Raw genomic sequence first — 24,125 nt, 5'->3', positions numbered from 1 at the left:
AGCGCAGGGCTCGTCCCCAATACTCCTCTCTGACAGCGCAGGGCTCCTCCCCCCAATACTCCTCTCTGACAGCACAGGGCTCCCCCCAATACTCCTCTCTGACAGCGCAGGGCTCGTCCCCAATACTCCTCTCTGACAGCGCAGGGCTCGTCCCCAATACTCCTCTCTGACAGCGCAGGGCTCGTCCCCAATACTCCTCTCTGACAGCGCAGGGCTCCTCCCCAATACTCCTCTCTGACAGCGCAGGGCTCCTCCCCAATACTCCTCTCTGACAGCGCAGGGCTCACCCCAATACTCCTCTCTGACAGCGCAGGGCTCCTCCCCAATACTCCTCTCTGACAGCGCAGGGCTCGTCCCCAATACTCCTCTCTGACAGCGCAGGGCTCCTCCCCAGTACTCCTCTCTGACAGCGCAGGGCTCCTCCCCAATACTCCTCTCTGACAGCGCAGAGCTCACCCCAATACTCCTCTCTGACAGCGCAGGGCCCCTCCCCAATACTCTCTGACTGCGCAGGGCTCCCCCCAATACTCCTCTCTGACAGCACAGGGCACCTCCCCAATACTCCTCTCTGACAGCACAGGGCTCCTCCCCAATACTCCTCTCTGACAGCACAGGGCTCCTCCCCAATACTCCTCTCTGACAGCACAGGGCTCCTCCCCAATACTCCTCTCTGACAGCGCAGGGCTCCCCCCAATACTCCTCTCTGACAGCGCAGGGCTCCCCCCAATCCTCCTCTCTGACAGCGCAGGGCTCGTCCCCAATACTCCTCTCTGACAGCGCAGGGCCCCTCCCCAATACTCCTCTCTGACAGCGCAGGGCTCCCCCCAATATTCCTCTCTGACAGCGTAGGGCTCCTCCCCCCAATACTCCTCTCTGACAGCGCAGGGCTCCCCCCAATACTCCTCTCTGACAGCGCAGGGCTCCTCCTCCCCAATACTCCTCTCTGACAGCGCAGGGCTCCCCCCAATACTCCTCTCTGACAGCGCAGGGCTCGTCCCCAATACTCCTCTCTGACAGCACAGGGCTCCTCCCCAATACTCCTCTCTGACAGCGCAGGGCTCCCCCCAATACTCCTCTCTGACAGCGCAGGGCTCCTCCCCCCAATACTCCTCTCTGACAGCGCAGGGCTCCCCCCAATACTCCTCTCTGACAGCGCAGGGCTCCTCCCCCCCAATACTCCTCTCTGACAGCGCAGGGCTCCTCCTCCCCAATACTCCTCTGTGACAGCGCAGGGCTCCCCCCAATACTCCTCTCTGACAGCGCAGGGCTCGTCCCCAATACTCCTCTCTGACAGCGCAGGGCTCCCCCCAATACTCCTCTCTGACAGCGCAGGGCTCCCCCCAATACTCCTCTCTGACTGCGCAGGGCTCCCCCAATACTCCTCTCTGACTGCGCAGGGCTCGTCCCCAATACTCCTCTCTGACAGCGCAGGGCTCCCCCCAATACTCCTGACAGCGCAGGGCTCCCCCAATACTCCTCTCTGACAGCGCAGGGCTCCCCCCAATACTCCTCTCTGACAGCGCAGGGCTCCTCCCCCCAATACTCCTCTCTGACAGCGCAGCGCTCCTCCCCAATACTCCTCTCTGACAGCGCAGGGCTCCTCCCCAATACACCTCTCTGACAGCGCAGGGCTCCCCAATACTCCTCTCTGACAGCGCAGGGCTCCCCCCAATACTCCTCTCTGACAGCGCAGGGCTCCCCCCAATACTCCTCTCTGACAGCGCAGGGCTCCCCCCAATACTCCTCTCTGACAGCGCAGGGCTCCTCCCCCCAATACTCCTCTCTGACAGCGCAGGGCTCCCCCCAATACTCCTCTCTGACAGCGCAGGGCTCCTCCCCCCAATACTCCTCTCTGACAGCGCAGGGCTCCTCCTCCCCAATACTCCTCTCTGACAGCGCAGGGCTCCCCCCAATACTCCTCTCTGACAGCGCAGGGCTCCCCCCAATACTCCTCTCTGACAGCACAGGGCTCCCCCAATACTCCTCTCTGACAGCACAGGGCTCGTCCCCAATACTCCTCTCTGACAGCGCAGGGCTCGTCCCCAATACTCCTCTCTGACAGCGCAGGGCTCCCCCCAATACTCCTCTCTGACAGCGCAGGGCTCCTCCCCCCCAAATACTCCTCTCTGACAGCGCAGAGCTCCTCCTCCCCAATACTCCTCTCTGACAGCGCAGGGCTCCTCCTCCCCAATACTCCTCTCTGACAGCGCAGGGCTCGTCCCCAATACTCCTCTCTGACAGCGCAGGGCTCCCCCCAATACTCCTCTCTGACAGCGCAGGCCTCCCCCCAATACTCCTCTCTGACAGCGCATGGCTCCCCCCAATACTCCTCTCTGACAGCGCAGGGCTCCTCCCCCCCCAATACTCCTCTCTGACTGCGCAGGGCTCGTCCCCAATACTCCTCTCTGACAGCGCAGGGCTCCTCCCCAATACTCCTCTCTGACAGCGCAGGGCTCCTCCCCAATACTCCTCTCTGACAGCGCAGGGCTCCCCGCAATACTCCTCTCTGACTGCGCAGGGCTCCCCCCAATACTCCTCTCTGACAGCGCAGGGCTCCTCCCCAATACTCCTCTCTGACAGCGCAGGGCTCCCCCCAATACTCCTCTCTGACAGCACAGGGCTCCCCCCAATACTCCTCTCTGACAGCACAGGGCTCCCCCCCCCAATACTCCTCTCTGACTGCGCAGGGCTCGTCCCCAATACTCCTCTCTGACAGCACAGGGCTCCCCCCCCAATACTCCTCTCTGACTGCGCAGGGCTCCCCGCAATACTCCTCTCTGACAGCACAGGGCTCCCCCCCCAATACTCCTCTCTGACTGCGCAGGGCTCCTCCCCAATACTCCTCTCTGACAGCGCAGGGCTCCCCCCAATACTCCTCTCTGACAGCACAGGGCTCCCCCCAATACTCCTCTCTGACAGCGCAGGGCTCCCCGCAATACTCCTCTCTGACAGCACAGGGCTCCCCCCCCAATACTCCTCTCTGACAGCGCAGGGCTCCCCCCAATACTCCTCTCTGACAGCACAGGGCTCCCCCCAATACTCCTCTCTGACAGCGCAGGGCTCCCCCCAATACTCCTCTCTGACAGCGCAGGGCTCGTCCCCAATACTCCTCTCTGACAGCGCAGGGCTCCCCCCAATACTCCTCTCTGACAGCGCAGGGCTCCCCCCAATACTCCTCTCTGACAGCGCATGGCTCCTCCCCAATACTCCTCTCTGACAGCGCAGGGCTCCCCCCAATACTCCTCTCTGACAGCGCAGGGCTCGTCCCCAATACTCCTCTCTGACAGCGCAGGGCTCCTCCCCAATACTCCTCTCTGACAGCGCAGGGCTCCTCCCCAATACTCCTCTCTGACAGCGCAGGGCTCCTCCCCCCAATACTCCTCTCTGACAGCGCAGGGCTCCTGCCCAATACTCCTCTCTGACAGCGCAGGGCTCGTCCCCAATACTCCTCTCTGACAGCGCAGGGCTCCTCCCCCCAATACTCCTCTCTGACAGCACAGGGCTCCCCCCAATACTCCTCTCTGACAGCGCAGGGCTCGTCCCCAATACTCCTCTCTGACAGCGCAGGGCTCGTCCCCAATACTCCTCTCTGACAGCGCAGGGCTCGTCCCCAATACTCCTCTCTGACAGCGCAGGGCTCCTCCCCAATACTCCTCTCTGACAGCGCAGGGCTCCTCCCCAATACTCCTCTCTGACAGCGCAGGGCTCACCCCAATACTCCTCTCTGACAGCGCAGGGCCCCTCCCCAATACTCTCTGACTGCGCAGGGCTCCCCCCAATACTCCTCTCTGACAGCACAGGGCACCTCCCCAATACTCCTCTCTGACAGCACAGGGCTCCTCCCCAATACTCCTCTCTGACAGAGCAGGGCTCCTCCCCAATACTCCTCTCTGACAGCGCAGGGCTCCCCCCAATACTCCTCTCTGACAGCGCAGGGCTCCCCCCAATCCTCCTCTCTGACAGCGCAGGGCTCGTCCCCAATACTCCTCTCTGACAGCGCAGGGCCCCTCCCCAATACTCCTCTCTGACAGCGCAGGGCTCCCCCCAATACTCCTCTCTGACAGCGTAGGGCTCCTCCCCCCAATACTCCTCTCTGACAGCGCAGGGCTCCCCCCAATACTCCTCTCTGACAGCGCAGGGCTCCTCCTCCCCAATACTCCTCTCTGACAGCGCAGGGCTCCCCCCAATACTCCTCTCTGACAGCGCAGGGCTCGTCCCCAATACTCCTCTCTGACAGCGCAGGGCTCCTCCCCAATACTCCTCTCTGACAGCGCAGTGCTCCCCCCAATACTCCTCTCTGACAGCGCAGGGCTCCTCCCCCCAATACTCCTCTCTGACAGCGCAGGGCTCCCCCCAATACTCCTCTCTGACAGCGCAGGGCTCCTCCCCCCCAATACTCCTCTCTGACAGCGCAGGGCTCCTCCTCCCCAATACTCCTCTCTGACAGCGCAGGGCTCCCCCAATACTCCTCTCTGACAGCGCAGGGCTCCCCCCAATACTCCTCTCTGACTGCGCAGGGCTCCCCCCAATACTCCTCTCTGACTGCGCAGGGCTCGTCCCCAATACTCCTCTCTGACAGCGCAGGGCTCCCCCCAATACTCCTCTCTGACAGCGCAGGGCTCCCCCAATACTCCTCTCTGACAGCGCAGGGCTCTCCCCAATACTCCTCTCTGACAGCGCAGGGCTCCTCCCCCCAATACTCCTCTCTGACAGCGCAGCGCTCCTCCCCAATACTCCTCTCTGACAGCGCAGGGCTCCTCCCCAATACACCTCTCTGACAGCGCAGGGCTCCCCAATACTCCTCTCTGACAGCGCAGGGCTCCCCCCAATACTCCTCTCTGACAGCGCAGGGCTCCCCCCAATACTCCTCTCTGACAGCGCAGGGCTCCCCCCAATACTCCTCTCTGACAGCGCAGGGCTCCTCCCCCCAATACTCCTCTCTGACAGCGCAGGGCTCCCCCCAATACTCCTCTCTGACAGCGCAGGCCTCCTCCCCCCAATACTCCTCTCTGACAGCGCAGGGCTCCTCCTCCCCAATACTCCTCTCTGACAGGGCAGGGCTCCCCCCAATACTCCTCTCTGACAGCGCAGGGCTCCCCCCAATACTCCTCTCTGACAGCACAGGGCTCCCCCAATACTCCTCTCTGACAGCACAGGGCTCGTCCCCAATACTCCTCTCTGACAGCGCAGGGCTCGTGCACAATACTCCTCTCTGACAGCGCAGGGCTCCTCCCCAATACTCCTCTCTGACAGCGCAGGGCTCCCCCCAATACTCCTCTCTGACAGCGCAGGGCTCCTCCCCCCCAAATACTCCTCTCTGACAGCGCAGGGCTCCTCCTCCCCAATACTCCTCTCTGACAGCGCAGGGCTCCTCCTCCCCAATACTCCTCTCTGACAGCGCAGGGCTCGTCCCCAATACTCCTCTCTGACAGCGCAGGGCTCCCCCCAATACTCCTCTCTGACAGCGCAGGCCTCCCCCCAATACTCCTCTCTGACAGCGCATGGCTCCCCCCAATACTCCTCTCTGACAGCGCAGGGCTCCTCCCCCCCCAATACTCCTCTCTGACTGCGCAGGGCTCGTCCCCAATACTCCTCTCTGACAGCGCAGGGCTCCTCCCCAATACTCCTCTCTGACAGCGCAGGGCTCCCCCCAATACTCCTCTCTGACAGCACAGGGCTCCCCCCAATACTCCTCTCTGACAGCGCAGGGCTCCCCGCAATACTCCTCTCTGACAGCACAGGGCTCCCCCCCCAATACTCCTCTCTGACTGCGCAGGGCTCCCCCCAATACTCCTCTCTGACAGCGCAGGGCTCCTCCCCCCAATACTCCTCTCTGACAGCGCAGGGCTCCTCCTCCCCAATACTCCTCTCTGACAGCGCAGGGCTCCCCCCAATACTCCTCTCTGACAGCGCAGGGCTCCCCCCAATACTCCTCTCTGACAGCACAGGGCTCCCCCAATACTCCTCTCTGACAGCACAGGGCTCGTCCCCAATACTCCTCTCTGACAGCGCAGGGCTCGTCCCCAATACTCCTCTCTGACAGCGCAGGGCTCCTCCCCAATACTCCTCTCTGACAGCGCAGGGCTCCCCCCAATACTCCTCTCTGACAGCGCAGGGCTCCTCCCCCCCAAATACTCCTCTCTGACAGCGCAGGGCTCCTCCTCCCCAATACTCCTCTCTGACAGCGCAGGGCTCCTCCTCCCCAATACTCCTCTCTGACAGCGCAGGGCTCGTCCCCAATACTCCTCTCTGACAGCGCAGGGCTCCCCCCAATACTCCTCTCTGACAGCGCAGGCCTCCCCCCAATACTCCTCTCTGACAGCGCATGGCTCCCCCCAATACTCCTCTCTGACAGCGCAGGGCTCCTCCCCCCCCAATACTCCTCTCTGACTGCGCAGGGCTCGTCCCCAATACTCCTCTCTGACAGCGCAGGGCTCCTCCCCAATACTCCTCTCTGACAGCGCAGGGCTCCCCCCAATACTCCTCTCTGACAGCACAGGGCTCCCCCCAATACTCCTCTCTGACAGCGCAGGGCTCCCCGCAATACTCCTCTCTGACAGCACAGGGCTCCCCCCCCAATACTCCTCTCTGACTGCGCAGGGCTCGTCCCCAATACTCCTCTCTGACAGCGCAGGGCTCCCCCCAATACTCCTCTCTGACAGCGCAGGGCTCCCCCCAATACTCCTCTCTGACAGCGCATGGCTCCCCCCAATACTCCTCTCTGACAGCGCAGGGCTCCTCCCCCCCCAAAACTCCTCTCTGACAGCGCAGGGCTCCTCCTCCCCAATACTCCTCTCTGACAGCGCAGGGCTCCCCCCAATACTCCTCTCTGACAGCGCAGGGCTCCCCCCAATACTCCTCTCTGACAGCGCAGGGCTCCTCCCCAATACTCCTCTCTGACAGCGCAGGGCTCCCCCCAATACTCCTCTCTGACAGCGCAGGGCTCGTCCCCAATACTCCTCTCTGACAGCGCAGGGCTCCTCCCCAATACTCCTCTCTGACAGCGCAGGGCTCCCCCCAATACTCCTCTCTGACAGCGCAGGGCTCCTCCCCCCCAAATACTCCTCTCTGACAGCGCAGGGCTCCTCCTCCCCAATACTCCTCTCTGACAGCGCAGGGCTCCTCCTCCCCAATACTCCTCTCTGACAGCGCAGGGCTCGTCCCCAATACTCCTCTCTGACAGCGCAGGGCTCCCCCCAATACTCCTCTCTGACAGCGCAGGGCTCCCCCCAATACTCCTCTCTGACAGCGCATGGCTCCCCCCAATACTCCTCTCTGACAGCGCAGGGCTCCTCCCCCCCCAATACTCCTCTCTGACTGCGCAGGGCTCGTCCCCAATACTCCTCTCTGACAGCGCAGGGCTCCTCCCCAATACTCCTCTCTGACAGCGCAGGGCTCCCCCCAATACTCCTCTCTGACAGCACAGGGCTCCCCCCAATACTCCTCTCTGACAGCGCAGGGCTCCCCGCAATACTCCTCTCTGACAGCACAGGGCTCCCCCCCCAATACTCCTCTCTGACTGCGCAGGGCTCGTCCCCAAAACTCCTCTCTGACAGCGCAGGGCTCGTCCCCAATACTCCTCTCTGACAGCGCAGGGCTCCCCCCAATACTCCTCTCTGACAGCGCAGGGCTCCCCCCAATACTCCTCTCTGACAGCGCATGGCTCCCCCCAATACTCCTCTCTGACAGCGCAGGGCTCCACCCCCCCCAATACTCCTCTCTGACAGCGCAGGGCTCCTCCTCCCCAATACTCCTCTCTGACAGCGCAGGGCTCCCCCCAATACTCCTCTCTGACAGCGCAGGGCTCCCCCCAATAATCCTCTCTGACAGCGCAGGGCTCCTCCACCCAATACTCCTCTCTGACAGCGCAGGGCTCCCCCAATACTCCTCTCTGACAGCGCAGGGCTCCCCCCAATACTCCTCTCTGACAGCGCAGGGCTCCCCCCAATACTCCTCTCTGACTGCGCAGGGCTCCCCCCAATACTCCTCTCTGACAGCGCAGGGCTCCCCCCAATACTCCTCTCTGACAGCGCAGGGCTCCTCCCCCCAATACTCCTCTCTGACAGCGCAGGGCTCCCCCAATACTCCTCTCTGACAGCGCAGGGCTCCCCCCAATACTCCTCTCTGACAGCGCAGGGCTCCCCCCAATACTCCTCTCTGACTGCGCAGGGCTCCCCCCAATACTCCTCTCTGACAGCGCAGGGCTCCCCCCAATACTCCTCTCTGACAGCGCAGGGCTCCTCCCCCCAATACTCCTCTCTGACAGCGCAGGGCTCCCCCAATACTCCTCTCTGACAGCGCAGGGCTCCCCCCAATACTCCTCTCTGACAGCGCAGGGCTCCCCCCAATACTCCTCTCTGACTGCGCAGGGCTCCCCCCAATACTCCTCTCTGAAAGCGCAGGGCTCCTCCCCAATACTCCTCTCTGACAGCGCAGGGCTCCCCCCAATACTCCTCTCTGACAGCGCAGGGCTCCTCCCCCCAATACTCCTCTCTGACTGCGCAGGGCTCCCCCCAATACTCCTCTCTGACAGCGCAGGGCTCCCCCCAATACTCCTCTCTGACAGCGCAGGGCTCCTCCCCCCAATACTCCTCTCTGACAGCGCAGGGCTCCCCCAATACTCCTCTCTGACAGCGCAGGGCTCCCCCCAATACTCCTCTCTGACAGCGCAGGGCTCCCCCCAATACTCCTCTCTGACTGCGCAGGGCTCCCCCCAATACTCCTCTCTGACAGCGCAGGGCTCCCCCCAATACTCCTCTCTGACAGCGCAGGGCTCCTCCCCCCCAAATACTCCTCTCTGACAGCGCAGGGCTCCTCCTCCCCAATACTCCTCTCTGACAGCGCAGGGCTCCTCCTCCCCAATACTCCTCTCTGACAGCGCAGGGCTCGTCCCCAATACTCCTCTCTGACAGCGCAGGGCTCCCCCCAATACTCCTCTCTGACAGCGCAGGGCTCCCCCCAATACTCCTCTCTGACAGCGCATGGCTCCCCCCAATACTCCTCTCTGACAGCGCAGGGCTCCTCCCCCCCCAATACTCCTCTCTGACTGCGCAGGGCTCGTCCCCAATACTCCTCTCTGACAGCGCAGGGCTCCTCCCCAATACTCCTCTCTGACAGCGCAGGGCTCCCCCCAATACTCCTCTCTGACAGCACAGGGCTCCCCCCAATACTCCTCTCTGACAGCGCAGGGCTCCCCGCAATACTCCTCTCTGACAGCACAGGGCTCCCCCCCCAATACTCCTCTCTGACTGCGCAGGGCTCGTCCCCAAAACTCCTCTCTGACAGCGCAGGGCTCGTCCCCAATACTCCTCTCTGACAGCGCAGGGCTCCCCCCAATACTCCTCTCTGACAGCGCAGGGCTCCCCCCAATACTCCTCTCTGACAGCGCATGGCTCCCCCCAATACTCCTCTCTGACAGCGCAGGGCTCCTCCCCCCCCAATACTCCTCTCTGACAGCGCAGGGCTCCTCCTCCCCAATACTCCTCTCTGACAGCGCAGGGCTCCCCCCAATACTCCTCTCTGACAGCGCAGGGCTCCCCCCAATAATCCTCTCTGACAGCGCAGGGCTCCTCCACCCAATACTCCTCTCTGACAGCGCAGGGCTCCCCCAATACTCCTCTCTGACAGCGCAGGGCTCCCCCCAATACTCCTCTCTGACAGCGCAGGGCTCCCCCCAATACTCCTCTCTGACTGCGCAGGGCTCCCCCCAATACTCCTCTCTGACAGCGCAGGGCTCCCCCCAATACTCCTCTCTGACAGCGCAGGGCTCCTCCCCCCAATACTCCTCTCTGACAGCGCAGGGCTCCCCCAATACTCCTCTCTGACAGCGCAGGGCTCCCCCCAATACTCCTCTCTGACAGCGCAGGGCTCCCCCCAATACTCCTCTCTGACTGCGCAGGGCTCCCCCCAATACTCCTCTCTGAAAGCGCAGGGCTCCTCCCCAATACTCCTCTCTGACAGCGCAGGGCTCCCCCCAATACTCCTCTCTGACAGCGCAGGGCTCCTCCCCCCAATACTCCTCTCTGACAGCGCAGGGCTCCCCCCAATACTCCTCTCTGACAGCGCAGGGCTCCCCCCAATAATCCTCTCTGACAGCGCAGGGCTCCTCCACCCAATACTCCTCTCTGACAGCGCAGGGCTCCCCCAATACTCCTCTCTGACAGCGCAGGGCTCCCCCCAATACTCCTCTCTGACAGCGCAGGGCTCCCCCCAATACTCCTCTCTGACTGCGCAGGGCTCCCCCCAATACTCCTCTCTGACAGCGCAGGGCTCCCCCCAATACTCCTCTCTGACAGCGCAGGGCTCCTCCCCCCAATACTCCTCTCTGACAGCGCAGGGCTCCCCCCAATACTCCTCTCTGACTGCGCAGGGCTCCCCCCAATACTCCTCTCTGACAGCGCAGGGCTCCCCCCAATACTCCTCTCTGACAGCACAGTGCTCCCCCAATACTCCTCTCTGACAGCACAGGGCTCGTCCCCAATACTCCTCTCTGACAGCGCAGGGCTCCTCCCCAATACTCCTCTCTGACAGCGCAGGGCTCCCCCCAATACTCCTCTCTGACAGCACAGGGCTCCCCCCAATACTCCTCTCTGACAGCGCAGGGCTCCTCCCCCCCAAATACTCCTCTCTGACAGCGCAGGGCTCCTCCTCCCCAATACTCCTCTCTGACAGCGCAGGGCTCCTCCTCCCCAATACTCCTCTCTGACAGCGCAGGGCTCGTCCCCAATACTCCTCTCTGACAGCGCAGGGCTCCCCCCAATACTCCTCTCTGACAGCGCAGGGCTCCCCCCAATACTCCTCTCTGACAGCGCATGGCTCCCCCCAATAGTCCTCTCTGACAGCGCAGGGCTCCTCCCCCCCCAATACTCCTCTCTGACTGCGCAGGGCTCGTCCCCAATACTCCTCTCTGACAGCGCAGGGCTCCTCCCCAATACTCCTCTCTGACAGCGCAGGGCTCCCCCCAATACTCCTCTCTGACAGCACAGGGCTCCCCCCAATACTCCTCTCTGACAGCGCAGGGCTCCCCGCAATACTCCTCTCTGACAGCACAGGGCTCCCCCCCCAATACTCCTCTCTGACTGCGCAGGGCTCGTCCCCAAAACTCCTCTCTGACAGCGCAGGGCTCGTCCCCAATACTCCTCTCTGACAGCGCAGGGCTCCCCCCAATACTCCTCTCTGACAGCGCAGGGCTCCCCCCAATACTCCTCTCTGACAGCGCATGGCTCCCCCCAATACTCCTCTCTGACAGCGCAGGGCTCCACCCCCCCCAATACTCCTCTCTGACAGCGCAGGGCTCCTCCTCCCCAATACTCCTCTCTGACAGCGCAGGGCTCCCCCCAATACTCCTCTCTGACAGCGCAGGGCTCCCCCCAATAATCCTCTCTGACAGCGCAGGGCTCCTCCACCCAATACTCCTCTCTGACAGCGCAGGGCTCCCCCAATACTCCTCTCTGACAGCGCAGGGCTCCCCCCAATACTCCTCTCTGACAGCGCAGGGCTCCCCCCAATACTCCTCTCTGACTGCGCAGGGCTCCCCCCAATACTCCTCTCTGACAGCGCAGGGCTCCCCCCAATACTCCTCTCTGACAGCGCAGGGCTCCTCCCCCCAATACTCCTCTCTGACAGCGCAGGGCTCCCCCAATACTCCTCTCTGACAGCGCAGGGCTCCCCCCAATACTCCTCTCTGACAGCGCAGGGCTCCCCCCAATACTCCTCTCTGACTGCGCAGGGCTCCCCCCAATACTCCTCTCTGACAGCGCAGGGCTCCCCCCAATACTCCTCTCTGACAGCGCAGGGCTCCTCCCCCCAATACTCCTCTCTGACAGCGCAGGGCTCCCCCAATACTCCTCTCTGACAGCGCAGGGCTCCCCCCAATACTCCTCTCTGACAGCGCAGGGCTCCCCCCAATACTCCTCTCTGACTGCGCAGGGCTCCCCCCAATACTCCTCTCTGAAAGCGCAGGGCTCCTCCCCAATACTCCTCTCTGACAGCGCAGGGCTCCCCCCAATACTCCTCTCTGACAGCGCAGGGCTCCTCCCCCCAATACTCCTCTCTGACTGCGCAGGGCTCCCCCCAATACTCCTCTCTGACAGCGCAGGGCTCCCCCCAATACTCCTCTCTGACAGCGCAGGGCTCCTCCCCCCAATACTCCTCTCTGACAGCGCAGGGCTCCCCCAATACTCCTCTCTGACAGCGCAGGGCTCCCCCCAATACTCCTCTCTGACAGCGCAGGGCTCCCCCCAATACTCCTCTCTGACTGCGCAGGGCTCCCCCCAATACTCCTCTCTGACAGCGCAGGGCTCCCCCCAATACTCCTCTCTGACAGCGCAGGGCTCCTCCCCCCCAAATACTCCTCTCTGACAGCGCAGGGCTCCTCCTCCCCAATACTCCTCTCTGACAGCGCAGGGCTCCTCCTCCCCAATACTCCTCTCTGACAGCGCAGGGCTCGTCCCCAATACTCCTCTCTGACAGCGCAGGGCTCCCCCCAATACTCCTCTCTGACAGCGCAGGGCTCCCCCCAATACTCCTCTCTGACAGCGCATGGCTCCCCCCAATACTCCTCTCTGACAGCGCAGGGCTCCTCCCCCCCCAATACTCCTCTCTGACTGCGCAGGGCTCGTCCCCAATACTCCTCTCTGACAGCGCAGGGCTCCTCCCCAATACTCCTCTCTGACAGCGCAGGGCTCCCCCCAATACTCCTCTCTGACAGCACAGGGCTCCCCCCAATACTCCTCTCTGACAGCGCAGGGCTCCCCGCAATACTCCTCTCTGACAGCACAGGGCTCCCCCCCCAATACTCCTCTCTGACTGCGCAGGGCTCGTCCCCAAAACTCCTCTCTGACAGCGCAGGGCTCGTCCCCAATACTCCTCTCTGACAGCGCAGGGCTCCCCCCAATACTCCTCTCTGACAGCGCAGGGCTCCCCCCAATACTCCTCTCTGACAGCGCATGGCTCCCCCCAATACTCCTCTCTGACAGCGCAGGGCTCCTCCCCCCCCAATACTCCTCTCTGACAGCGCAGGGCTCCTCCTCCCCAATACTCCTCTCTGACAGCGCAGGGCTCCCCCCAATACTCCTCTCTGACAGCGCAGGGCTCCCCCCAATAATCCTCTCTGACAGCGCAGGGCTCCTCCACCCAATACTCCTCTCTGACAGCGCAGGGCTCCCCCAATACTCCTCTCTGACAGCGCAGGGCTCCCCCCAATACTCCTCTCTGACAGCGCAGGGCTCCCCCCAATACTCCTCTCTGACTGCGCAGGGCTCCCCCCAATACTCCTCTCTGACAGCGCAGGGCTCCCCCCAATACTCCTCTCTGACAGCGCAGGGCTCCTCCCCCCAATACTCCTCTCTGACAGCGCAGGGCTCCCCCAATACTCCTCTCTGACAGCGCAGGGCTCCCCCCAATACTCCTCTCTGACAGCGCAGGGCTCCCCCCAATACTCCTCTCTGACTGCGCAGGGCTCCCCCCAATACTCCTCTCTGAAAGCGCAGGGCTCCTCCCCAATACTCCTCTCTGACAGCGCAGGGCTCCCCCCAATACTCCTCTCTGACAGCGCAGGGCTCCTCCCCCCAATACTCCTCTCTGACAGCGCAGGGCTCCCCCCAATACTCCTCTCTGACAGCGCAGGGCTCCCCCCAATAATCCTCTCTGACAGCGCAGGGCTCCTCCACCCAATACTCCTCTCTGACAGCGCAGGGCTCCCCCAATACTCCTCTCTGACAGCGCAGGGCTCCCCCCAATACTCCTCTCTGACAGCGCAGGGCTCCCCCCAATACTCCTCTCTGACTGCGCAGGGCTCCCCCCAATACTCCTCTCTGACAGCGCAGGGCTCCCCCCAATACTCCTCTCTGACAGCGCAGGGCTCCTCCCCCCAATACTCCTCTCTGACAGCGCAGGGCTCCCCCCAATACTCCTCTCTGACTGCGCAGGGCTCCCCCCAATACTCCTCTCTGACAGCGCAGGGCTCCCCCCAATACTCCTCTCTGACAGCACAGTGCTCCCCCAATACTCCTCTCTGACAGCACAGGGCTCGTCCCCAATACTCCTCTCTGACAGCGCAGGGCTCCTCCCCAATACTCCTCTCTGACAGCGCAGGGCTCGTCCCCAATACTCCTCTCTGACTGCGCAGGGCTCGTCCCCAATACTCCTCTCTGACAGCGCAGGGCTCCTCCCCAATACTCCTCTCTGACAGCGCAGGGCTCCCCCCAATACTCCTCTCTGACAGCGCAGGGCTCCTCCCCCCCCAATACTCCTCTCTGACAGCGCAGGGCTCCTCCTCCCCAATACTCCTCTCTGACAGCGCAGGGCTCCTCCTCCCCAATACTCCTCTCTGACAGCGCAGGGCTCGTCCCCAATACTCCTCTCTGACAGCGCAGGGCTCCCCCCAATACTCCTCTCTGACAGCGCAGGGCTCCTCCCCAATACTCCTCTCTGACAGCGCAGGGCTCCTCCCCAATACTCCTCTCTGACAGCGCAGGGCTCCCCCCAATACTCCTCTCTGACAGCACAGGGCTCCCCCCAATACTCCTCTCTGACAGCGCAGGGCTCCCCGCAATACTCCTCTCTGACAGCACAGGGCTCCCCCCCCCAATACTCCTCTCTGACTGCGCAGGGCTCGTCCCCAATACTCCTCTCTTGACAGCGCAGGGCTCGTCCCCAATACTCCTCTCTGACAGCGCAGGGCTCCCCCCAATACTCCTCTCTGACAGCGCAGGGCTCCCCCCAATACTCCTCTCTGACAGCGCAGGGCTCCTCCCCCCCCAATACTCCTCTCTGACAGCGCAGGGCTCCTCCTCCCCAATACTCCTCTCTGACAGCGCAGGGCTCCCCCCAATACTCCTCTCTGACAGCGCAGGGCTCCCCCCAATACTCCTCTCTGACAGCGCAGGGCTCCCCCCAATACTCCTCTCTGACAGCGCAGGGCTCCTCCCCAAAACTCCTCTCTGACAGCGCAGGGCTCCCCCCAATACTCCTCTCTGACTGCGCAGGGCTCCTCCCCAATACTCCTCTCTGACAGCGCAGGGCTCCCCCCAATACTCCTCTCTGACAGCGCAGGGCTCCTCCCCCCAATACTCCTCTCTGACAGCGCAGGGCTCCCCCAATACTCCTCTCTGACAGCGCAGGGCTCTTCCCAATACTCCTCTCTGACAGCGCAGGGCTCCCCCCAATACTCCTCTCTGACTGCGCAGGGCTCCCCCCAATACTCCTCTCTGACAGCGCAGGTCTCCCCCCAATACTCCTCTCTGACTGCGCAGGGCTCCTCCCCAATACTCCTCTCTGACAGCGCAGGGCTCCCCCCAATACTCCTCTCTGACAGCGCAGGGCTCCTCCCCCCAATACTCCTCTCTGACAGCGCAGGGCTCCCCCAATACTCCTCTCTGACAGCGCAGGGCTCCCCCCAATACTCCTCTCTGACAGCGCAGGGCTCCCCCCAATACTCCTCTCTGACTGCGCAGGGCTCCCCCCAATACTCCTCTCTGACAGCGCAGGGCTCCCCCCAATACTCCTCTCTGACAGCGCAGGGCTCCTCCCCCCAATACTCCTCTCTGACAGCGCAGGGCTCCCCCAATACTCCTCTCTGACAGCGCAGGGCTCCCCCCAATACTCCTCTCTGACAGCGCATGGCTCCCCCCAATACTCCTCTCTGACAGCGCAGGGCTCCTCCCCCCCCAATACTCCTCTCTGACAGCGCAGGGCTCCTCCTCCCCAATACTCCTCTCTGACAGCGCAGGGCTCCCCCCAATACTCCTCTCTGACAGCGCAGGGCTCCCCCCAATAATCCTCTCTGACAGCGCAGGGCTCCTCCACCCAATACTCCTCTCTGACAGCGCAGGGCTCCCCCAATACTCCTCTCTGACAGCGCAGGGCTCCCCCCAATACTCCTCTCTGACAGCGCAGGGCTCCCCCCAATACTCCTCTCTGACTGCGCAGGGCTCCCCCCAATACTCCTCTCTGACAGCGCAGGGCTCCCCCCAATACTCCTCTCTGACTGCGCAGGGCTCCTCCCCAATACTCCTCTCTGACAGCGCAGGGCTCCCCCCAATACTCCTCTCTGACAGCGCAGGGCTCCTCCCCCCAATACTCCTCTCTGACAGCGCAGGGCTCCCCCAATACTCCTCTCTGACAGCGCAGGGCTCCCCCCAATACTCCTCTCTGACAGCGCAGGGCTCCCCCCAATACTCCTCTCTGACTGCGCAGGGCTCCCCCCAATACTCCTCTCTGAAAGCGCAGGGCTCCTCCCCAATACTCCTCTCTGACAGCGCAGGGCTCCCCCCAATACTCCTCTCTGACAGCGCAGGGCTCCTCCCCCCAATACTCCTCTCTGACAGCGCAGGGCTCCCCCCAATACTCCTCTCTGACTGCGCAGGGCTCCCCCCAATACTCCTCTCTGACAGCGCAGGGCTCCCCCCAATACTCCTCTCTGACAGCACAGTGCTCCCCCAATACTCCTCTCTGACAGCACAGGGCTCGTCCCCAATACTCCTCTCTGACAGCGCAGGGCTCGTCCCCAATACTCCTCTCTGACAGCGCAGGGCTCCTCCCCAATACTCCTCTCTGACAGCGCAGGGCTCCCCCCAATACTCCTCTCTGACAGCGCAGGGCTCCTCCCCCCCAATACTCCTCTCTGACAGCGCAGGGCTCCTCCTCCCCAATACTCCTCTCTGACAGCGCAGGGCTCCTCCTCCCCAATACTCCTCTCTGACAGCGCAGGGCTCGTCCCCAATACTCCTCTCTGACAGCGCAGGGCTCCCCCCAATACTCCTCTCTGACAGCGCAGGGCTCCCCCCAATACTCCTCTCTGACAGCGCATGGCTCCCCCCCAATACTCCTCTCTGACAGCGCAGGGATCCTCCCCCCCCAATACTCCTCTCTGACTGCGCAGGGCTCGTCCCCAATACTCCTCTCTGACAGCGCAGGGCTCCTCCCCAATACTCCTCTCTGACAGCGCAGGGCTCCCCCCAATACTCCTCTCTGACAGCACAGGGCTCCCCCCAATACTCCTCTCTGACAGCGCAGGGCTCCCCCCAATACTCCTCTCTGACAGCGCAGGGCTCCCCGCAATACTCCTCTCTGACAGCGCAGGGCTCCTCCCCAATACTCCTCTCTGACAGCACAGGGCTCCCCCAATACTCCTCTCTGACAGCGCAGGGCTCCCCCCAATACTCCTCTCTGACAGCACAGGGCTCCCCCCAATACTCCTCTCTGACAGCGCAGGGCTCCCCCCAATACTCCTCTCTGACAGCGCAGGGCTCCCCCCAATACTCCTCTCTGACAGCACAGGGCTCCCCCCAATACTCCTCTCTGACAGCACAGGGCTCCCCCCAATACTCCTCTCTGACAGCGCAGGGCTCCCCGCAATACTCCTCTCTGACAGCACAGGGCTCCCCCCCCCAATACTCCTCTCTGACTGCGCAGGGCTCGTCCCCAATACTCCTCTCTTGACAGCGCAGGGCTCGTCCCCAATACTCCTCTCTGACAGCGCAGGGCTCCCCCCAATACTCCTCTCTGACAGCGCAGGGCTCCCCCCAATACTCCTCTCTGACAGCGCATGGCTCCCCCCAATACTCCTCTCTGACAGCGCAGGGCTCCTCCCCCCCCAATACTCCTCTCTGACAGCGCAGGGCTCCTCCTCCCCAATACTCCTCTCTGACAGCGCAGGGCTCCCCCCAATACTCCTCTCTGACAGCGCAGGGCTCCCCCCAATACTCCTCTCTGACAGCGCAGGGCTCCCCCCAATACTCCTCTCTGACAGCGCAGGGCTCCTCCCCAAAACTCCTCTCTGACAGCGCAGGGCTCCCCCCAATACTCCTCTCTGACTGCGCAGGGCTCCTCCCCAATACTCCTCTCTGACAGCGCAGGGCTCCCCCCAATACTCCTCTCTGACAGCGCAGGGCTCCTCCCCCCAATACTCCTCTCTGACAGCGCAGGGCTCCCCCAATACTCCTCTCTGACAGCGCAGGGCTCTTCCCAATACTCCTCTCTGACAGCGCAGGGCTCCCCCCAATACTCCTCTCTGACTGCGCAGGGCTCCCCCCAATACTCCTCTCTGACAGCGCAGGGCTCCCCCCAATACTCCTCTCTGACTGCGCAGGGCTCCTCCCCAATACTCCTCTCTGACAGCGCAGGGCTCCCCCCAATACTCCTCTCTGACAGCGCAGGGCTCCTCCCCCCAATACTCCTCTCTGACAGCGCAGGGCTCCCCCAATACTCCTCTCTGACAGCGCAGGGCTCCCCCCAATACTCCTCTCTGACAGCGCAGGGCTCCCCCCAATACTCCTCTCTGACTGCGCAGGGCTCCCCCCAATACTCCTCTCTGACAGCGCAGGGCTCCCCCCAATACTCCTCTCTGACAGCGCAGGGCTCCTCCCCCCAATACTCCTCTCTGACAGCGCAGGGCTCCCCCAATACTCCTCTCTGACAGCGCAGGGCTCCCCCCAATACTCCTCTCTGACAGCGCAGGGCTCCCCCCAATACTCCTCTCTGACTGCGCAGGGCTCCCCCCAATACTCCTCTCTGACAGCGCAGGGCTCCCCCCAATACCCCTCTCTGAAAGCGCAGGGCTCCTCCCCAATACTCCTCTCTGACAGCGCAGGGCTCCTCCCCAATACTCCTCTCTGACAGCGCAGGGCTCCTCCCAATACTCCTCTCTGACAGCGCAGGGCTCCCCCCCAATACACCTCTCTGACAGCGCAGGGCTCCCCCAATACTCCTCTCTGACAGCGCAGGGCTCCCCCAATACTCCTCTCTGACAGCGCAGGGCTCCCCCCAATACCCCTCTCTGAAAGCGCAGGGCTCCTCCCCAATACCCCTCTCTGAAAGCGCAGGGCTCCTCCCCAATACTCCTCTCTGACAGCGCAGGGCTCCTCCCCAATACTCCTCTCTGACAGCGCAGGGCCCCTCCCCAATACTCCTCTCTGACAGCGCAGGGCTCCCCCCAATACTCCTCTCTGACAGCGCAGGGCTCCCCCCAATACTCCTCTCTGACAGCGCAGGGCTCCCCCCAATACTCCTCTCTGACAGCGCAGGGCTCCCCCTAATACTCCTCTCTGACAGCACAGGGCTCCTCCCCAATACTCCTCTCTGACAGCGCAGGGCTCCTCCCCAATGCTCCTCTCTGACAGCGCAGGGCTCCCCCCAATACTCCTCTCTGACAGCGCAGGGCTCCCCCCAATACTCCTCTCTGACAGCGCAGGGCTCCTCCGCAATACTCCTCTCTGACAGCGCAGGGCTCCCCCCAATACTCCTCTCTGACAGCGCAGGGCTCCCCCCAATACTCCTCTCTGACAGCGCAGGGCTCCCCCCAATACTCCTCTCTGACAGCGCAGGGCTCCTCCGCAATACTCCTCTCTGACAGCGCAGGGCTCCCCCCAATACTCCTCTCTGACAGCACAGGGCTCGTCCCCAATACTCCTCTCTGACAGCGCAGGGCTCCCCGCAATACTCCTCTCTGACAGCACAGGGCTCCTCCCCAATACTCCTCGCTGACAGCACAGGGCTCCCCCCAATACTCCTCTCTGACAGCGCAGGGCTCCCCGCAATACTCCTCTCTGACAGCGCAGGGCTCCTCCCCAATACTCCTCTCTGACAGCGCAGGGCTCCCCCCAATACTCCTCTCTGACAGCACAGGGCTCCCCCCAATACTCCTCTCTGACAGCGCAGGGCTCCCCCCAATACTCCTCTCTGACAGCACAGGGCTCCTCCCCAATACTCCTCTCTGACAGCGCAGGGCTCCCCCCAATACTCCTCTCTGACAGCACAGGGCTCCCCGCAATACTCCTCTCTGACAGCGCAGGGCTCCCCCCAATACTCCTCTCTGACAGCACAGGGCTCGTCCCCAATACTCCTCTCTGACAGCGCAGGGCTCCCCCCAATACTCCTCTCTGACAGCGCAGGGCTCCCCGCAATACTCCTCTCTGACAGCGCAGGGCTCCCCCCAATACTCCTCTCTGACAGCGCAGGGCTCCCCCCAATACTCCTCTCTGACAGCGCAGGGCTCCCCCCAATACTCCTCTCTGACAGCGCAGGGCTCCCCCCAATACTCCTCTCTGACAGCGCAGGGCTCCTCCCCCCAATACTCCTCTCTGACAGCGCAGGGCCCCTCCCCAATACTCCTCTCTGACAGAGCAGGGCTCCTCCCCCCAATACTCCTCTCTGACAGCGCAGGGCTCCCCCAATACTCCTCTCTGACAGCGCAGGTCTCCCCCCCCCCCCCCCCCCCCAAACACCTTCCCATATCCCTGTAACCTCCAGGCCCGCAACTCCCCGAGATATCCGTGCTCCTCTAATTCTGCTCTCTTGAGGATTCCGGATTTTAAATCGCTCCACCTTTAGCGCCCGTGCCGTCAGCTTCTCTCCCTGAACCTAATTCATCCATTTTCTCCTTTAAGACTTCCCTTAAAACTTAAATCTTTGACTAAGATTTTGGTAATCTGCCCTAATATCTCGTGGTCCGTATAAAATTATGTCAAATAAACGTCCTGTCAGGAGCCTTGGGACATTTCATTCCGCAAAGTTGCTATATAGATGTAAGTTGTTGTTGTCCTGAAGCAGCTGTGTGTGTCTGACCACTGAAACATATAAAAGGACCTACCAGTCGTGGGCTGTTGTTGTTTGATCTCCAGGTGTGGAATGTTTTCCCTTTATCTGCTTGAGATGTAGAGCCACATCCCAAACAAATGAAGAATATAAAAATGACCTTCATCGCACTGATCCCTGTATTAAAGATCTGCGTGGAAGAATGCAGGAGAAAACCTGACACTAAAATTAAAAGAAAAGTCTGGCTACATCAGCGTCCCTGTAAAACGTAGCAAATCCCCAAGAAAGGTCTTGCAGTCAGGGTGAGTGAGTCTTCACAAACACTGACACAGCGCCTGATAAAACATTCAAACGGTCTGTCCAGCAAAAGCAGGAAGTGGTTACAAATAAATCACAAAGATTGTAGAGTGAGCTGGAGGAGGCACTCCTTCTGCTTAAAGTGCTCGTGTAGATGCACTCCTTCGCCCTCTGTGGACAGGAGGGCCATCTTCCCAAAGAGCACAAAGCACTGGTTAGATCTCAGCTGATCGTTCTGTCCAGTATAGCAAGCAAAAGGGAAAAACAGTCCAGAGTATTCTTATTTTACTCTTTTCTTTCCCTTCTAGAAGATTCATTTAAAAAAATCATAGAAATGCACAGCACAGATTGAGGCCATTTGGCCCACAATATCGGTGCTGGGCAGAAAAGAGCAAACTAACCGAGACCCGCTATCCAGCTCTTGGTTCCCAGCCCTGAAGATTACAGCAACTCAAGTGCATAGTCGAGCACAATTTAAATGCGATGAGGGCTTCTGTCTCTACCTCCCTTATAGGCAGTGAACTACAGACCCCCACCCAGTCTGATGAAAGTGTTTCTCACCTCCAATCCTCGTATCAATTAGTTCAACCCCTGGTTATTGCCTTCTTAGCTATGGGAAATAAGTCTTTCCTACCTAGGGCCCTCATAATTTTATACACCTCCCTTCAATCTCCCTTCAGCTCCTCTGTTCCAAAGTAAATTAATCAATTTAGCAAAATGCCCGAGAAGCTATAAGGTCAAAACGTACGGCGCAGCAGTTACTAAAAACAAAATGCGCAAATGATTGCTTTAAGTGATCTTTTGATGGGGTGGCATGGTGGTGCAGTGGTTAGCACTGCCGCCTGCAGCGCTGGAGACCCGGGTTCGATCCCGGCCCCGGGTCGCTGTCCGTGTGGAGTTTGTATATTCTCCCTGTGTCTGCGTGGGTCTCGCCCCCATGGCCCAGGAATGTGCAGGTTGGGTGAATTGGCCACGCTAAATTGCCCCTTAATTGGAAAACAAATAATTGGGTACTCTTAAAAAAAAATTTTTTTAATGATCTTTTAATTTTCCTCTGATAGGAATTTAACACTGCTGTCAATCAGTTTATACCAAATGGTTTGATGCCTCCACTCAAATCAGAGGAATGTCAAACAAAGGTTTCAGCATTCACATGCTAATGTTGATAATAATCGGACAGATTTAAACATATAAATTCATAAATTAAAAATCTACATAAAATTCCACCATGGAAATTCACGGTGTTTGTTTCCCGATTTTAAATACTACCAATAACCTCGCCATCGGTAATTTCTCTTGGCGGAGGCGGAGCATCGCGAGGGGCCTGGAAATTACTGGGCTGGGCCTGTTAATGAATGCCAATGACGTTTACTGTACAATTTGCATGCCTACGCCGCATGCAGCGTGGAACACATTCACGGCACTGCCGAGGCACTGGAGCAGGGTATTCCGTCGAGCGGCAGGCATCGGCCTCAATTTTCAGTTGACGGGCGATTCTCCACCCGATCACGTTTCCCAATTCAGGTATCGCTGGACTGTTGTGCGTTTTCTCTTTACTCTGACTCTGTTCCAATTAGTGCAATCAGTGAATTTACCTTCTTTCGATATTGTCTATGTCCGAATGCTTAGAGTCGCCAGGTATCGAATGATACCACCACAAGTTTCAACCGGCTATCGATCAAAGAGCCAAACATCAGTTAGTTAGTTCAAGGTCAAGGGTACTTTATTTACAGACAGTCAATCATGCAACATACACTACTAGTTAACTACACCTATTACTAAGACAACCTGTACTTAACTTGGAGCACCCGGTTTAGGTCAGGAAACAATGGCCGCTGTTCAGGATCTCTTGGGTTCGAAGTGGTAACTGCTGCTCGGCTGGGCTCGTCCTTCTGGTAGTGGGCGTTGAACTCGAACTTGCTTCTGGTGTTGCTGCAGTTGGCAATGGCCGTAACCAGGGTACCAAGGCCAAAAGAGAGCGAGCATATGGCGAACTCTTCCTTTAACTTGGGGGGGCTTTCGCGTTTTTTGGGCGGTCCTTCGCTTTGGGCGTCACTAATTGGGTGATCCCTGATCACTCTGTTCGATTCCTTAGCAAATAAGTGGGCGGGGATCTGGGTGACTGGGCGTGTCTCGAGTGGTCATTGACCCTGTTGTTTGTGTTTCCCTTGGACAGGGAGTGGCGCCGAAATGCCTGGGACTGTCCCGGTAGCTGGAGTACCAGTCCTTTGTGTTGGGGGAGATGGGCCATCACCTGCTAATCGGCCTGATTATCATGCTAATGGGACGGGGCTTCGATACCGTCTGGACTTTGCTGACAAATATGCATTTCAGGCTCAGAACCTGCCTGACTCTTGGCTTGTCCATTTTACCCATCAGTCTTTGCGAGTTGCTCTGTGCTTAGTTGGAAGTGGCCATGTCAGATGGCTACAGGACGGAGAATCCCACCCATTAGCTTTTACTCTAAGTTCAATTCCCTAGTGTGTGAAACACATTTGCGCGTTTATCCATTTCCCTCCTGAATGCTCTCTGTCTCCCATTCAGGTTTTTCTATTCCTCCACTCTGTGCACTGCCTGCTCCCTGGCTCTCTCTTAGATCTGAGCTGTCAATCACAGTAACTCTCATGAGGTAAAAGTCCACACGCTTCCATGTGAGAGACCTGATCCATATGTGTCTATGTGGTACCAAGATGGGAGAGTTGAGCAACACCCTGGATCATCAGGTTTTGCAAGGAGTCACCTTTTCACTCTGCTTGATATTTTACTTACCAACGTATGTAACGGCAGACAAATACTTCAAATCTTTTATTTCCAAAAATGTACTTCATTTGTAAATATTTGTAAAATAACATTCCCTAACAGTTCAAATTGGACAATACTGAAAGTGCAATACAGCTCAACGTCTTTCCCATCTCCTCCCTAGGCAGCCCTCGGGGATTGAGGATGTTTTCACTCCAGTTTGATGGGTCTGAAATATCTGGTTATTCCAATGCATGATGTGCAGACTCTACCATATGTGGGGTAGCATGTGATTGAATGGTTGCGAAGATGGAATATTTTGGAGGCTGTGCGTCCGGTGCCTCGATTTCACCTCTGCAGGATCCTGATGATGTCTCTTGATGTTCGGTACCTTCCCAAACAAAACTTCTCCATTTTGGTCGTTCACAAGCCAGGGTCTCCCACAAGCCTGTGGGGGTGTTTGACCTCTTCAGGCATGTTTATAAGACAACCTTAAAGAGTTTCTGTGGTCCTCCCTGGAGTCTCTTGACCCGATCGAGTTCAACTTCTTCCCA

General features: G+C 59.9%; 1 protein-coding gene across 1 annotated transcript in view; it reads right to left on the bottom strand.

The window, feature by feature from the left end:
* LOC140399063 (ganglioside GM2 activator-like) overlaps positions 1–20,919 on the bottom strand; it is a 40,328-nt gene extending 19,409 nt beyond the window's left edge. The window contains exon 1 of the mRNA XM_072488159.1: positions 20,591–20,919. Within this exon, the coding sequence (XP_072344260.1) occupies positions 20,591–20,701 (111 nt within the window). The 5' untranslated portion in view covers positions 20,702–20,919. The remainder of the gene's footprint in view (positions 1–20,590) is intronic.
* Positions 20,920–24,125: the final 3,206 nt, after the last annotated feature.

Source organism: Scyliorhinus torazame, chromosome 22, assembly GCF_047496885.1.
Source record: "Scyliorhinus torazame isolate Kashiwa2021f chromosome 22, sScyTor2.1, whole genome shotgun sequence".
NCBI lineage: Eukaryota > Metazoa > Chordata > Chondrichthyes > Carcharhiniformes > Scyliorhinidae > Scyliorhinus > Scyliorhinus torazame.
This window is presented reverse-complemented; position numbering and strand designations above follow the sequence as displayed.